Source organism: Hakea prostrata, chromosome 7 (genome assembly GCF_041222555.1).
Source record: "Hakea prostrata isolate BN-2017 chromosome 7, UWA_Hpros_2, whole genome shotgun sequence".
In the NCBI taxonomy this organism is placed as follows: Eukaryota; Viridiplantae; Streptophyta; class Magnoliopsida; order Proteales; family Proteaceae; genus Hakea; species Hakea prostrata.
The window spans coordinates 17,904,835-17,919,705 of NC_142606.1; the positions used below are offsets into that span (position 1 = coordinate 17,904,835).

The 14,871-nt window shown below is 39.0% G+C and overlaps 1 protein-coding gene across 2 annotated transcripts in view; it reads left to right on the forward strand.

Annotated features, from left to right (window-relative positions):
- The window catches only part of LOC149010219 (aspartic proteinase 39-like), a 37,829-nt gene that overhangs the window by 3,045 nt on the left and 19,913 nt on the right, over positions 1–14,871 (forward strand). For both annotated transcript variants that reach the window (XM_089161795.1, XM_089161796.1), the window contains exon 4: positions 391–618. In XM_089161795.1, the coding sequence (XP_089017921.1) occupies positions 391–618 (228 nt within the window). The remainder of the gene's footprint in view (positions 1–390; positions 619–14,871) is intronic.

Sequence of the window (14,871 nt, forward strand, 5' to 3'; positions counted from 1 at the left end):
TATAACTTCAGTGGAATAATCAACCCTTTATTCTGAGTAGGTTGGTTGAGCTATAAGAGAAACATAACCAATTATAAATACCTTGGGGCTAAGCCTTCAGGACAAGATGTTCTCTGGCCAACTTCCGTAAGACCCATCCAACACCCAAGCTGTTCTTGTGACCTACCTCATCTATATGAAGCAGTTCTTGATGGTGTCTATTACTTTCTTTAATACTTCACATTGTCTCTTAAATTTTGTATTCTCATTATTCTATTTTTAAAGTTTTCTCTGATTGATCTCTCTTTATAACAGTCTGTCTTTCCATTTTTAAAATCAGAAATATTTCCTCTAGTCTGACAACTTCTCTTTTTTGCTGTTTATATAGTTCTCTTTATGTCTCTGTGATAGGTGTGGTGCTTTACAATCTAGTGGTGACACAGGTCAATCTGATGATACTCTTGGTGGAATTCTTGGTTTTGGACAAAAAAATACATCCATGATATCTCAGCTAGCTTCGGCAGGTAAAGTGAGAAAGTCGTTTGCTCACTGCTTGGGTGGTATAGAAGGAGGTGGAATGTTTGCTATTGGACATGTTGTGCAGCCAAAAGTAAAAACAACTCCATTGGTACCAGAGCAGTATGTGATTTTATCCTACTTTTCAAAGTAGTTTGTACCCTTAGCTTTCTTAATTATCATTTTAATATGCCTTGTGCAAGTTTTTTTACTAACAAAGCATCATTAACCTTTATTTGGAATTTGGATGAGAAGTACTCATGATTCATGAACAACAGTATTAGACTGTCTTATTTGTTTAAAATCTACACTCCCCCAATATTGAATCTCATGTTAGCAAATCCAAGTCCAATTTACTGTTTGTTAACTTATTGACTCATAATTTCAATCATCAAATATTCAAGTAAATAAACATTCTTCTTGAGTGGTAGGTAGGTTATGATGCTATGATGAAGTACAAGCTTAAAATCAGTATTAGACAAATTAAATCGTATTTGCATTGGTATCGAGGCATCTTGACAACTAGTATTGCCTTGGTCTTCGTGTACAGGCCCCCTTTAATGTTTTGGTTTGCCTACAACTATTTTCTATTTATCATTAAAAAAGTTGCTTTTTGAATATTTGCTAATTCATGATTATTTTGATGAATTGGCCTCGAGTTGTGGGGTAAATATAAGAGACCAACCACCAGGTTTGCATGCTGGGAGAAGTAGGTTAGGCTATGCCTTACTTTATTCATGAAGAAATTATTATTGTAGTTTCAGTCCAACTTCATGAGTCTTTTAAGTGTGGTGGCCAGTAGTTGATGCAGAATTCTAATTGAAATGGTCTTCCTTTCTGAGAAATAGCTTAGGGTTGTGCTTTATAGGTAATGGGCCTTTGTTCCTGTTGAAAGAAACGATTGTGGTGAATGGCTTATTGATCCGTGATCTCAAGCCCTCTATTTATAATTAAGTGGAAAGTAGACTATTACAAGGAATAGAAGTTTACATGAATGCAAACTCTAATTTAACTCCTATACAAACTCTTATTAGACTCCTAATAGAATCCAACACTCCCCCTCAAGTTGAGGCATAGATATTAGTCATGCCCAACTTGCCTACAATAGGAAGGAAATCTTTTTCTTTCAAACCCTTAGTAAAAACATCTGCTACTTGGTCTCCAGATCTTACAAAAGGCATGCAAATAAGCCCTTGTTCCAACTTTCCTTTGACAAAAAACCTATCAATTTCAATGTGCTTAGTTCGATCATGTTGCACTGGATTATTAGCAATACTAATAGCAGACTTGTTGTCACAATATAACATCATAGGGTTTGGAACTTGGACTCCAATATCTTGCAACAAGCCTTTCAACCATAGTAGCTCACAAACTCCACGAACCATAGCTCTATATTCAGCTTCGGTACTAGATAAAGCTACCACATTCTGTTTCTTACTTCTCCAAGTAACTAGATTACCTCCAACAAAGGTACAGTAACCTGAAATTAACTTCCTATCTGGAGATCCAGCCCAGTCTGCATCAGTGTATGCTTCTACTTTTAGATTATCAGTGGGTGATAGAAGTATTCCTTTTCCAGGAGTTCCCTTCAAATACTGTAGTATTCTGGTAACGACCTTCATATGAGCTAAATATGGATCATGCATGAATTGGCTCACTATCCCTACAGCATAAGCGATGTCTGGCCTGGTGTGGGACAAGTAAATAAGCTTCCCTACCAGCCTTTGGTATCTTCCTTTGTCCACTGGTTCTCCCTCTTTTTCTTTAAGTTTAGCTCCAGCTTCAATAGGGCTATCAACTGGTTTACACCCCAACATTCCCACTTCTGATAATAGATCTAGGACATACTTTCTTTGGGATAGGAATATACCTTTATTTGATCGAGCCACCTCAATCCCTAAGAAATACTGTAACTTCCCTAGATCTTTAAATTTCAAACTCTCTGCCAAGAAAGCCTTTTAACTTTTGAATTTCTTCACCATCATTCCCTGTGATGACAATATCGTCTACATAAACAATGAGAAGTGTGATGTTAGTACCTGACTTCTTGACAAATAGTGTATGATCAGCATTGCTTTGCTTGTACCCAATAGAAGTCATTGCCTTCTGAAGGCGTCCAAACCAGCATCTAGGAGACTGTTTTAACCCATATATTGACCTCTTCAACCGACAAACTTTTCCTGCAGTATTGTCATCAGAAAAACCATGTGGGATTTCCATATAGACCTCTTTTGCTAACTCCCCATGTAAGAAGGCATTCTTTACGTCTAGTTAGTGCAAGTTCCAGTGTTTGTTCACAGCTACAGACAACGTAACTCGACAAGTATTTAGTTTCGCAACAGGGGCAAAGGTCTCCTGATAATCAATCCCATAGGTCTGGGTAAACCCCTTTGCAACTAGTCTAGCTTTCAACTTGTTGACTGATCCATCCATATTTTGTTTAACCACAAATACCCATTTGCAGCCCACTGGTTTTTTTCCTGGAGGAAGTGTAATCAGCTCCCAAGTGTCATTTTTCTTCATTGCCTGCATTTCCTTTACCATAGCTTCCTTCCATTTCTTATCAGCATAGGCTTCCTGCCAACTTTTAGGAACAGATACAGATGACAGAGAGGATATAAAAGCATGGTAGGAGTCAGACAAAGAGTTATAAGAAACATATTTAGCTATGGGATGTTGAGTACAAGATCTGACCCCTTTTCTAACAGCAATACGAAGATTGGAAGAAGATACCTCAGTAGAATTTGATTCTGGAGCAGAAGACTGAAGTGGTAACGTATCACCTTTCTCCACTTGCTTTAGCCGGTTGTATTTCTTCCTCTGATAAGTCTTCACCTCCTTATTCTGGTCAATTTGGTTTTGAAAGACCCCAACAGTGTGTCTCACAGGAGTGGTCTCCCCCTGGCTAGGTTATTCACATGGTTCAGAAAACGAAGGGGGTGGATTAGAGTCCTCAGTTATACTGGCCGAAGTCTTCCCCTGGTCAGGAAACTCTTCTGGGACTCTAAAGTTGTGTTGGTCTATGATAGGAAGATCTAGAGTCGGAAAGAACACCTCTCCTCTAGGACTCTCCCCCTGGAGAGGTGTATAGTAAGGGCAAAACTCATGAAAAATTACATCCATGGATACAATGGTTTTCCTAGAGGGAGGATGATAACATTTGTACCCTTTCTGAGTAGCAGAATACCCCAAAAATATGCAACGTAGGCCGCGGGGAGCCAACTTACTCTGGTGGGCTGTGATTCTGGCATGGCACACGCATCCAAAAACCTTTGGGGGAACAACAAAAGAAGAGGCTCCCTGAAGAATCTCATTAGGACATTTAAAACCAAGTATCCTACTGGGCATCCTATTCAGAAGGTAAGAAGCAGTGAGTATAGCATCACTCCAGTACTGGTCAGGTACATTCATAGCAATCATAATGGAACGGGCTATCTCTAAGAGATGCCGATTCTTCCTTTCGGCCACCCCATTTTGGGCAGCCGTATCAACGCAACTGGTCTGATGTATTATGCCAGAGTCAGAGAGATATCTTTGAAATTCACCATCAATATACTCGGTGCCATTGTCACTACGAAGGATCTTTACAGTGGCATTGAACTGAGTTTTAATCATATTATGAAAATCACGAAAACATCGGAAAACCTCATTTTTTTGTTTTAAAAGATAAATCAATGTAGAACGAGAGTGACAATCAATAAAAGTAACAAAGTACCTATGGCCAGTAATAGATACACGTCGGCAGGGACCCCACACATCAGTATGAATTAGCATAAAAGGAATAGGTCTTCTATTATGAAGAGAAGGTAAATAAGTAGAACGAGTCTGCTTTGCAAAAATGCAGGCTTCACAAAAAAAATTATCCTCATTATAAGAAGAAACCAAATTAGGAAATATTTTCTTAAGAGTTCCTAGAGGGGGGTGACCTAGCCTACGGTGCCACTGATGAAGGTCTGATTTTACCGAATGGACTGGATTAGAAGATGTAGTCAAAGCAGACGTAGATTCTCCAATCGGCTCAAGCAAATAAAGTCCATTGTCTAGTTTACCACGTCCAATCTCCTTCCCTGTGACCAGATCTTGAAGGACACAATAAGATGGGAAAAAAGTTACTTTACAATTCAAGTCATGTGTAAGACTACTGATAGAGAGCAAGTTACTAGAGAAAGAGGGAACATGTAAAACTTTAGACAAAGAAAGTGATGGAGAATGTTGAATGGTTCCTTTTCCAGCAATAGAAGAATATGAGCCATCAGCGATTCGAACTTTATCCTTTCCAGAAGTTGGAGAATATTGTAAGAAGGAAGAGGATAAACCTGTCATATGATCTGTGGCTCCTGTATCAATGATCCAAGGAGTAGAAACTGAAGAAGCTTGAAAGCTTGTAAAAGTTTTACTTGATATAGCAAGGTAGGAGTTGGTATGGGTAGTAGAGGAAGCAGTGGTCGAGGCTGTACCGTCAATAGTTGTCATGTTGACAAAATTATCTGCAGTTCTTCAATCTTCAACCTTTCGAAGTAACTGAAATGTCGCGAATACAATAGCCAAACCACCCAAACAAACGATAGAATTCAAAAAATACTTATAAAGAATACTTTTTTTCTTTGATATGGAAAATCACAAACAGGTCCCTGAAAGTTTGTAAATTTACAAACCTAACCCTCAAACATAGTATTTACGTTTTCTGTTTTTCTTTTTATTTTGGTTGGGCTGATCGAAACAGAAAACATAAATACAGCAGTAGTCTTCACTCTTCAGGAGTCTCTTTCAGCGGAAGTTGCAGAAGCTCCGGCAGTAGAAACAGCAATAGCAGGAGCAGCGGCAGCAGAAGTTGCAGAAGAAGCAGCGGCAGCGGAAGTTGCAAAAGAAGCAGCAGTAACCGATTCTAATCTATGATTCTTATCGCAAAAAACAGCAGCAGCAGGAATTCAAGAATCGCAGCAACAGGAATTCTTGTCGCGAGAAGCAGCAGGAAGCGTGGTTCTTCTTCTCTTCTTCTTTCCTTTTTTTTTTCTTTCTCTGATCTTTGAGGTGGAACTGAAACGATAGTGCAGCGGTGCGATGGGTTTGAAAAGGGAAAAAAATTCTGCCAAACGATGGTTGCAGAATTATGGTTTGAAGAATTGATTTCTGCGATGGTTGCAGAATTAGGTTGTAGAAGAACAAGAAAAAACTGCGAAGGGTTTTGGTGAAAAAAGATAATCTGCTATGGGTTTATGGGTTTGAAGAAAGAAAAAAATAGAAGAAGATCCTAACCGAACTTAGGCTCTAATGCCATGTTGAAAGAAACGATTGTGGTGAATGGCTTATTGATCCATGATCTCAAGCCCTCTATTTATAATTAAGTGGAAAGTAGACTATTACAGGGAATAGAAGTTTACATGAATGCAAACTCTAATTTAACTCCTATACAAACTCTTATTAGACTCCTAATAGAATCCAACAGTTCCCATGGTTTATTTTGTATTATGTGGCCTTTTTTGTAGGCCTAGAATAAGGTTTATTAAGTAGTTAACTTTCTGTGTCGGGGACAAATTCAAATAACCAGTTCAGTTATTGTTGAATTTTAATTGTCATGTGACAACTTAATTGGTCACATTACTCCTTCATATTAGCATGTAATTAGGAGCCCACACTCTCCCTCGATTTGAGTAGGAGAGTAGTGTTCCATTTTAGTTTTTTTTTTTTTGGATTAGCTTGTTAGCTTTGGCTTAACTAACAAGGTTCCCTTTCTGATGTTTGTTAAGCCTATATATATGCTACATCATGGAGATGGAACATAGACTTGAGAAAAAGAATCAAATATTTGTTGCTTGCAAGTTGCTGCTACTGTTGCTTTCGTCTACAGTGTGGGATCAATGCCCTTTTGCTTAGTGCTTAAAGTCTAAGCTGGTTGGCCTCACAGTGTTTGAAATTCAAGTTGCTGTTGGGACTGGGGTTAGTCAAATTATTGTCACACAGAAGACCAAGAGGTTGTACTCAATCTCCCCATCAACTCAAGTTGAAGATTCGTCTTCTCTACAATGATTCTTCTGAGGAACATACTGTAAAATTGTTGCCATTGAAGATCAGCAACAACCATGAGTTGTCTTGAATGTTCTAACCTAGTTTTCTGCTTCGAATTTCTGGTTCTTTCCTCAATCCCTAACTAATTCCTATGTTCCTCAGCCCAATTCCTCAATTAAAACAAGCTTAAGTATCCATTGAATCACCCTCTGACCTGGCGTACTTTTGAATTTAATCCAAAAGCCCCTTCATCCCTCCATCAAAACCTTAGTAGATCCCCCTTTTCTGAAGTTGGATTGGCCTAAACCTTAATTCATTCTGACCTAAATTCCAGGCCATACAACCACCAGTTTTGTCTGTGCTTCCTTTCAAGAATTCCTCCTACAGTGTACCCTATTCAATTATTGTTATAGCTCCATCATCCCTTTGAACCCTACATTTACTCAACCCTAGTTCTATTCCAAAACCCAACTCAAATTACACTCTTTCTAAGCATTGAAATCCCATCAGGATTTCAGGAGAGTATCCCCTCCACTTCACCCGAACTCAATGGGTGTCTCAGTCCTTAGTTCCCGATGAAACCCCATTATTCGTCTGGTCCTACGTTTTCTCAAAACCCCTAAAATTTAGGATCATAGTTCCAGTCACCTAATTTCAGTACAAACTTGGATCGATCTGCTGCCCTGCCCCCTTAAGTCTGAGTTATAAACCCCAATGTTAATTCCTATAATAAACCCACTAAATCCTCAATTCCCCTAAATCTGAAAGCTTTACTCTTGTTCTGCTGTAAGCAAACCGGTTCTTTAGGGTCCTATTAACTGGCCCTCATTCTTGAGGGTACATTAGTAATGCTGATCCTTTTTAATATCCATAATTAGCAACCACCATATTCATTTGCATTTTTAGTAGCATCTGAATGTTATACTATGAAAACATGGATAGATTTCTTTTATTTTTAATCACAATGACAGAAAAGGGTAAGTAAACTTGAAGTGTAAAGTGTGGATTCTACAATAAAATTGGCAAATGGGAGCATTTCATCCTCAGATACAGCTTGAGATTTCTCATAGCTTTTGAAGTTTGCTATCTCAATGTAAGATTTAATTGTAGTGAGCTGTTAGACAACATTTTCTTAAATTCTTTTATCCTTGCCAAAATGGATTACCAAACTATCCTGGTTTACATGCCTAGCAGGAACAATCAGTTCAAACCCAGATCAACAAGTTAGATATTACTTTGCCTAGCAAGCTAGCATGCCCCTTAGATTCCATTACCTGTCACATACTTTTAGATAAAATAATTGGTCAGGAAACCCTTGAAACCAACAGTGAAACTTTTTGGTGGATAGCCAGATTATGGAAGAGAATAATTTCAGGGGATGGGGAATGAGATCCCAGAGTCACACTGTCAACAAAAAATTCCATTTATATGCAAATTTCAAAGAAGAAAAATAACAGGACTCACTATATAGAGAATGAAACTGAGAAAATAAAATAAATACTCTTGATTCAAACTTTAACTGATACCTATTCAAAGATCTACGTCAGCAAGTCCAAGAAGCTGCCCACTAGCATAACAACTGTAGTACTAATCTTTTTTGGCAAGTACTTGTAATATAGAAGAACAGTACATAAGAGGCGTTCTCCTGGAACCCCAACCAAGGGGGCATTTTCTCCTAACCAGTATCTCGAATAAGAAAATAAGCCCAGTTACACTCTGTAATAAACATGTGCTTCCATGTCCATCTGAATTAGGTCATCAAGATCTACAGAGATCTCTATAGGTTTCTCTATAGTAGGGGTATAGTTATTTCTGTACTTGGTTTAATTTTAACCTTTTATGTTTTCAACTGAGCTGTTGTTTGATTGGTCCACTTTCTTCTAATTTTTGGTCCAATTGAATCAAGGTCAGTTGGTCATTTCTGTTCTTACTTAATTAGTAAATAGGACCTGTTTAAAGCCTCCATGCATGAGTGAGGGTGTAATTTCCTTTCCAATTAGAATTGGTCCACTCCTAATAAGAGTTGGACTTGCATTATCTGGCTCATTGTCCCCTATTAATTGGTGGAAAGAATAGACAATGCTGACTTTTAAAATCTGCTAGGTCCAATCCTTGGAGTTTGTGAATTCCCTGCTGGTTTACCTTTGAGGAGGAAGTTTTGGAGTGCTAGGTGTTTAAAGTTGTCTCTCATTCCTCTCTGACTGTGGAATCTGTCTTCAATGGTTTTCTGCATACTAGTTGCTGCCTTTGGAAGTCTCCTACTAGTTTAGCAATTTAGCCCTGGATGAGCAGGGTCAGCCAAGAGCAGGTCCTTCCAAGATCGTGAAAACAGAATTGGCAGGGGGTAGGTATTGAGTGTCAAGGAGATGAGGGGCTATTTAGGATCTACATTAACCTGATGGCAAAGGCCTTAAGGAAATGGTGTGTAGGTGTTGAATGGTCTGAGAAATCCTGACTTATGTCAAAGTGACATAGTCAGCCCTTACTTATAATAATGATATGACAGAGAAAAAACAGATGTTCCCAATGTGGGACTATTATAATAAAAATATCCTAGAGACAGACAATTCTGCCCTTGTTAATATTTAACTATATTACAACACTCCCCCTCAAGTTGGTACGACATTTATCATGCTCAAATTGCTAGTGATATTACTAAAGGCTTTAGTAGTCAAAACTCTTTGTAAGCACATCAGCCCTCTAGTTGTCAAATGACACAAAAGAGATACAGATCAGTCCAAACTCAGTCTTCTTCTTGATGAAGTATCTATCAATCTCCACATGTTTGGTTCTGTCATGTTGTACTGGATTATGAGCTATACTGATTGCTGATTTGCTTTCCAAATACAGCTGTGTAGGTGTTTCAAATCTGGTCTAAGTTCTTGAAATAGCCCTTCTAACCATAGCACCTTACAAATTCCTTATGCTATGGTTCTAAACTCAGGTTCAGCACTAGACCTAGCAACCATTGCTCGTTTTTTGCCCTCCAAGTTACCATGTTTCCTCTCATATAAGTACAGTACCCAGAGGTAGATCTTCTATCATTAATGCATCCTGCCCTATCTACATCTATATATGCCTTAATCTTTAGGTGTCCATAAGGGGAAACCAGAATTCCTTTTCTTGGAGTAGCTTTGAACTACCTTAAGGCAACATCTAGGTGTGAAGAATGAGGATCATGCGTATATTGTCTTACCAGACTAACAACAAAGGTGATATTGGTTGAGTTGTGAGATAGTTAACTCAACTATCCAACTAACTTTTGATAGCTAGTTTTATCCACTGGTTCTCCTTTTGTCTTCAAGTGTAAATTGGGGTCAATGGGATTTTCATCTGGTTTGCACCCTAACATCCCAATTTCAGTCAGCAAATTCACAGTATTTCAAGACCTAGGAAGTATTTGAGTCTTCCCATATCCTTGATTTCAAATTTTGTTCCCAAAAATTGCTTTAGGGCTAACATCTATTCTTCACCACTTCCAGTGATCACAATATCATCTACGTACACTAGCAGTATAGTTGTATGGAAATCCTTCTTCTTGATGAACAAAGTGTGGTCAACATTGCTCTGTTTGTAGCTGATAGACACCATGGCTTTATATAACCTCCCAAACTAGGCCTGCAGAGACTGCTTCAGTCCATACAAGGCTCTTTGAAACTTACACACCTTCCCATAAGTCTCAGTCGTGGTATACCTTGGTGGTACATCCATATGTAGTTCTTCTTGAATTTCTCTATTAAGAAAAACATTTTTCACACCAAGTTGTTGCAAATTCTATTCTTGATTTACTGCACATGAGAGAATAGCCCGTACTGTATTCATTTTTGCAACTGGGTAAATGTCTCTTGATAGTTAATCCATAGGCCTGAGTGCATCCCTTGGCCACCAATCTTGCTTTATATCTCTCCATAGTCCCATCTGCCTTGTGCTTGATACAAACACCCACCTATAGGTAAGGTCACCAAATCCCACGTTTCGGTGTCTTTTTTTTCTTTTCTTTTCTTTTTCCCAGAGCTCTCATTTCTTCATCCATTGCTTCCTTGCAGTTTGAGTGAGTTAGTGTCAGCTGCCATGTGTTTGGAATAGAAGTAAAGGACAAAGAAGAAACAATGTTCTTAAATTTTGGGGATCGGGCCTAATATGAAATAAAATTGGAAATTGGGTATTTGGTGCGTGTTTGTGGTTGTTTTTGCACTACAATTAGTAGGTCTAAAGATGGATCTGAGGCGGGTTCAGAAAGTGACTTACCTGGAATAGTCTCTTTAGGACTAGGAGTAAGAGCTTCCAATCGGTTAGGCATGGTAGGGGGACCTTCTCTTTTTGATTTCCTTTGATAAGTCTTGGGAGGTTATTTCAGGGTCGGTTGTTGCTCCCCTTGCACATCACTGTCTTAGTCCACCAACAATTGTTTCTGAATAGTAACTCCACCTTCCAAGTGAGGATCATTAGCAAGGATATTAGAGGAAATGTCTAAAGGAGGGATAACAACCGGAACCTCTTCACTAGTACTCTCCCCCTAAAGAGGTGTAGGGAAAAAGGGAATTTTCTCTTGGAACATGAAATCCATGGAAACTACCATCCGACAGAGGGAGGATGATAACACTTATAGCTTTTTTGGGTAGTAGACTAATGAAAAAATATGCACTATAACTCATGTGGATCAAGCTTACCATGAAGATGATGATTTTGGGCAAAGGCAATACTTAGGAGGAACAGTAAAGGCTGCTGTACCTAATAGGACTCAAGGGGATAACAGTGTTGCAAAACCTGGGATGACATTCTATTAATGAGGTAGGCTGAGGCTGTAGTGAGAATGACATCTATCCAAAATTGAGGTGGAACGTGCATAATGAACATTAGGGATCGAGCAGCCTTAAGAAGGTATCTATTTTTGAGTTCAGCTTCACTCCATTTTGGGTGGAGTGTCAACACAACTACTCTGAGGAATAATCCCATGATTAGCAAGATAAGAGGAAAATTCCCTTGTATACTTAGTCCCATTATTAGTATGCAGTATTTTCATGGTGGCCCCAAACTGAGTGATAACCATGTTACGAAAAACTTTGAAACAAGAAAAAACATTATTCTTTGGTGAAGCAAATAAACCCACGTGGTTTTAGTGCAACAATCAACAAAGGTGACAAATCAACGATAACCATAAGTAAAAACGATATGAGAGGGACCCCAAACATAGAATGAATAACGGAAAATTGAATATTACTATGATTATTAGAAACAGGGTAAACATATTGATGTTGTACTGTATTTTGATTGATCAAAACAGTAGCCAAATAGGACCTTTCACAGAGAATTAAGTTTAGAGTTGATAGACTTAAGATGAAACTGAAGTTAGATGTGAAAAAGGGCTGAAACTAGGGTGGTATTATAAGGATAATAACATAACAATACGGGATGAATAGATCTTCAAACAGGGGCAGAACTATAATGGAGAAAGTGACAATGACAATGTAACATGTAACATCCGGGCTTCACACCGCAAGGTGGATCGATTGGATCGAACACCAACCTACCTTGATCAAACACAAGGGTTATCCAAAGTGGAGGAATGCTAGCAAGCAATTTGATTTCAATTCATAAGTCGTGTCTTCACCTCTTACATAAGTCTCTTTATATAGCATTCTAAAGAGACATAAACACTAATGGTAACATCCAACCACTAGCTAACACCACCTACCTATTAATAACTCAACTACTACCTACCTCTTTGACAAAGGAAAACTCCTTTGACAATGAGTTCTTTTATTTTCAAACCACAACCCCTTTTATTGACTTTTTAAAATCTAGACTTGGGCTTAGGTCTAGACTCTAAAGTTCAACATATGTGGGCTAACTTTAACCCACTAAAACAGTCCTAGCCCATGAAAGCCATGGGCTGATTCAGGTAATAGCTTTAGGCCTTTGATGGGCCTAACCCATTGGGCCTTTTCTTTCTTAGATATGTCTTTAATTTTGCATCACATATCTAGCCTGCTTTGCCAAAATGAAGCATCTCAATGAAAGTCAATTAAATTACAACGCTTAGTCAAATATGGAAGTTTAGCTAAAGTGGGTAAAGGGATGTGGCCTAGACGACGATGCCATGGTAGTAAAATAAAAAGAGCAAGAGAATCGAAGTTGGAGATTGTAATCAACGTTGATGCATAACTGTCTAGTAGATAGAGCTCCCCTTGCCGTTTACTAGTGTCAATCGTGCACCCTGTTTCCAACTCCTGAAACACACAATAAGAGGGATAAAAAGTTATTTTGCAGTTCTAATCTCGGTTATACTACTAATGGAGAAGAGATTAGTAGAAAAGTTCGGAGCATGCAAAATTGAGGATAACTGTAAAGAAGGTGAACAAATGATGGAACCCTTTCCAAAGATAAAGGAAAGAGACCCATCGGCAATACTAACATTATAATTCAAAGGAACAGAGAAACGAGTATAAAACCCAGTAGAAAAACCAGTCGTATGATCAGCTGCCCTTGAGTCAATTATCCATGAGGAAGAACTTGTGGAGACATTGTGACAACCTAAGGTACCTGAGTGGGATGAGACTCTGAGGAGGGAACCATAACAGAGGCTACACTAGCATTGGAAGTTGGTCTAAAGAGGATGCTTGAAGTATGGTCATCAACTGATGAAGTTGTTGGAGCTCATTCGAGGAAAGAGGTTTTGAAGCATTCAGGTCTTTCAGATTTGCTTGATGGGTAGATGTTTGAATATTTCCACTTCAATTAGCATTTAATCCCCCTCCACGGGAAGAAGTTGTTCAGCCGTGTAACTTACAGCACTTCACACTTACCTAGGTACGAGAAGAATCATCTATACGTGTCTAAGAGCCTCCTGTACTCCACTAATGCAGATATTTCTAGCAGTTAAGTGTGAACCATCGCTGTCTGCAGTTGTCCTTAGTCAACCATGGCATATGCTTCCTCCAAAGATGGAAAAGGTTCCCATGAGAGGATGTGAACCCGTATTTGATCATACTTGATGTTTAGTGCAGCCAAGAAATCATAGACCCATAATTTATCCTCCCACTTCTGATAGGCAGCAACATTAGCAGTGCAAGTTGAAGTAAAGTAATGGTAAAAGTTCAGAGTTTGATAATACCCACGGAGTATATTGTAGTATTGGGCAATAGTGAGCTCTTGTTGTAATTGATGATTTTTTTGCTGAATTTCAGAACACTGAACATCATTCCCAACCTTCAAATAGGTTTCCTTGGCAACTCTCAATATGGTGGCAGCATCTGGAAGAAGGAGATTACTCTCTGCGATACTGAGTTCAATGGAATTAAGTAGGAACCCCATTCCAAGCATTTCATCAATTTCCCACTTGTCTTGTGTTGTACCAGGATTGGAGGGTTTTATAGATGTATCATGAAGATGACCTGTAACACCACATGCACCTACTGCAAGAGCAACAACGTGAGGCCATCGGAGACAATTAGTCCTGTTAAGTTTGATAGAGGTCATCTAGAATGGGGAGAAATCATGTTCCCATGAAACCTGAGTTTCCTCTATTCTAGAAGAACTAGAAATGGTGGTAGCCAAATCAGAGGCCATCACACCGAATCAAAGAAAATAATTGATCAGAGGCGATGGTCACACCATAAATAGGGAAAAACAAACCCTTGGTAAGAGAAAAGTGCTCACCACCAAGGGGAAAATGCCATAGAAGGGAGGCACTAGGTCAAAAAGAGGTTGAGAAGATGGGAAGCAAGGTAGTGAAGGTCCTTAGGAGGATTGCAAAGATGAGGCACTACCCTAGTAGAAAGGAAAAAAGGCTTCCAGTGGGATTCGAGGATCTTAGGAACCTCGCGGTAGAGGGGCAATGGCCTTGGGAGGGTCGTGGCAAGGATGTGATCGCCCTAGAAGCCTCATGATAAGAATGCGAGGTCCTTAAGACCTCGTAATAGGGTGGCGGAGGTCTAGCGGTGGTACTAAGACCAGGCGGAGGTGTCAGAGATGGTCCTAGGCCACTGTGGGAAGAGGGGTGATGGCTTTGGGCAAAGGAGAGGAGCAACGGGACAGGATCTGTAGGGTGTTTTTTCAAAGATTTCTTGGATCTGTGGATCTGATACCATGTTGAATGGTCTGAAAATTTTTGACTCATGTTAGAGTAACATAGTTAGCCTTTATATATAATAATGATATGATAGAGAAAAAATAGATATTCCCAATGTGTGACTGTTATAGACTTATAGTAAAAATATCCTAGAGACAGACAATTCTACCCTTTTTTATATTTAGTTGTATTACAACAGCAGGAAATTACAGCCATTTGAGTCAATTGAGTGCACTTTTACTGTCTCAAATCTGGCTTTTTCAAGACTATTTAAATACCTTTTGCCCCCTTGGATTTGG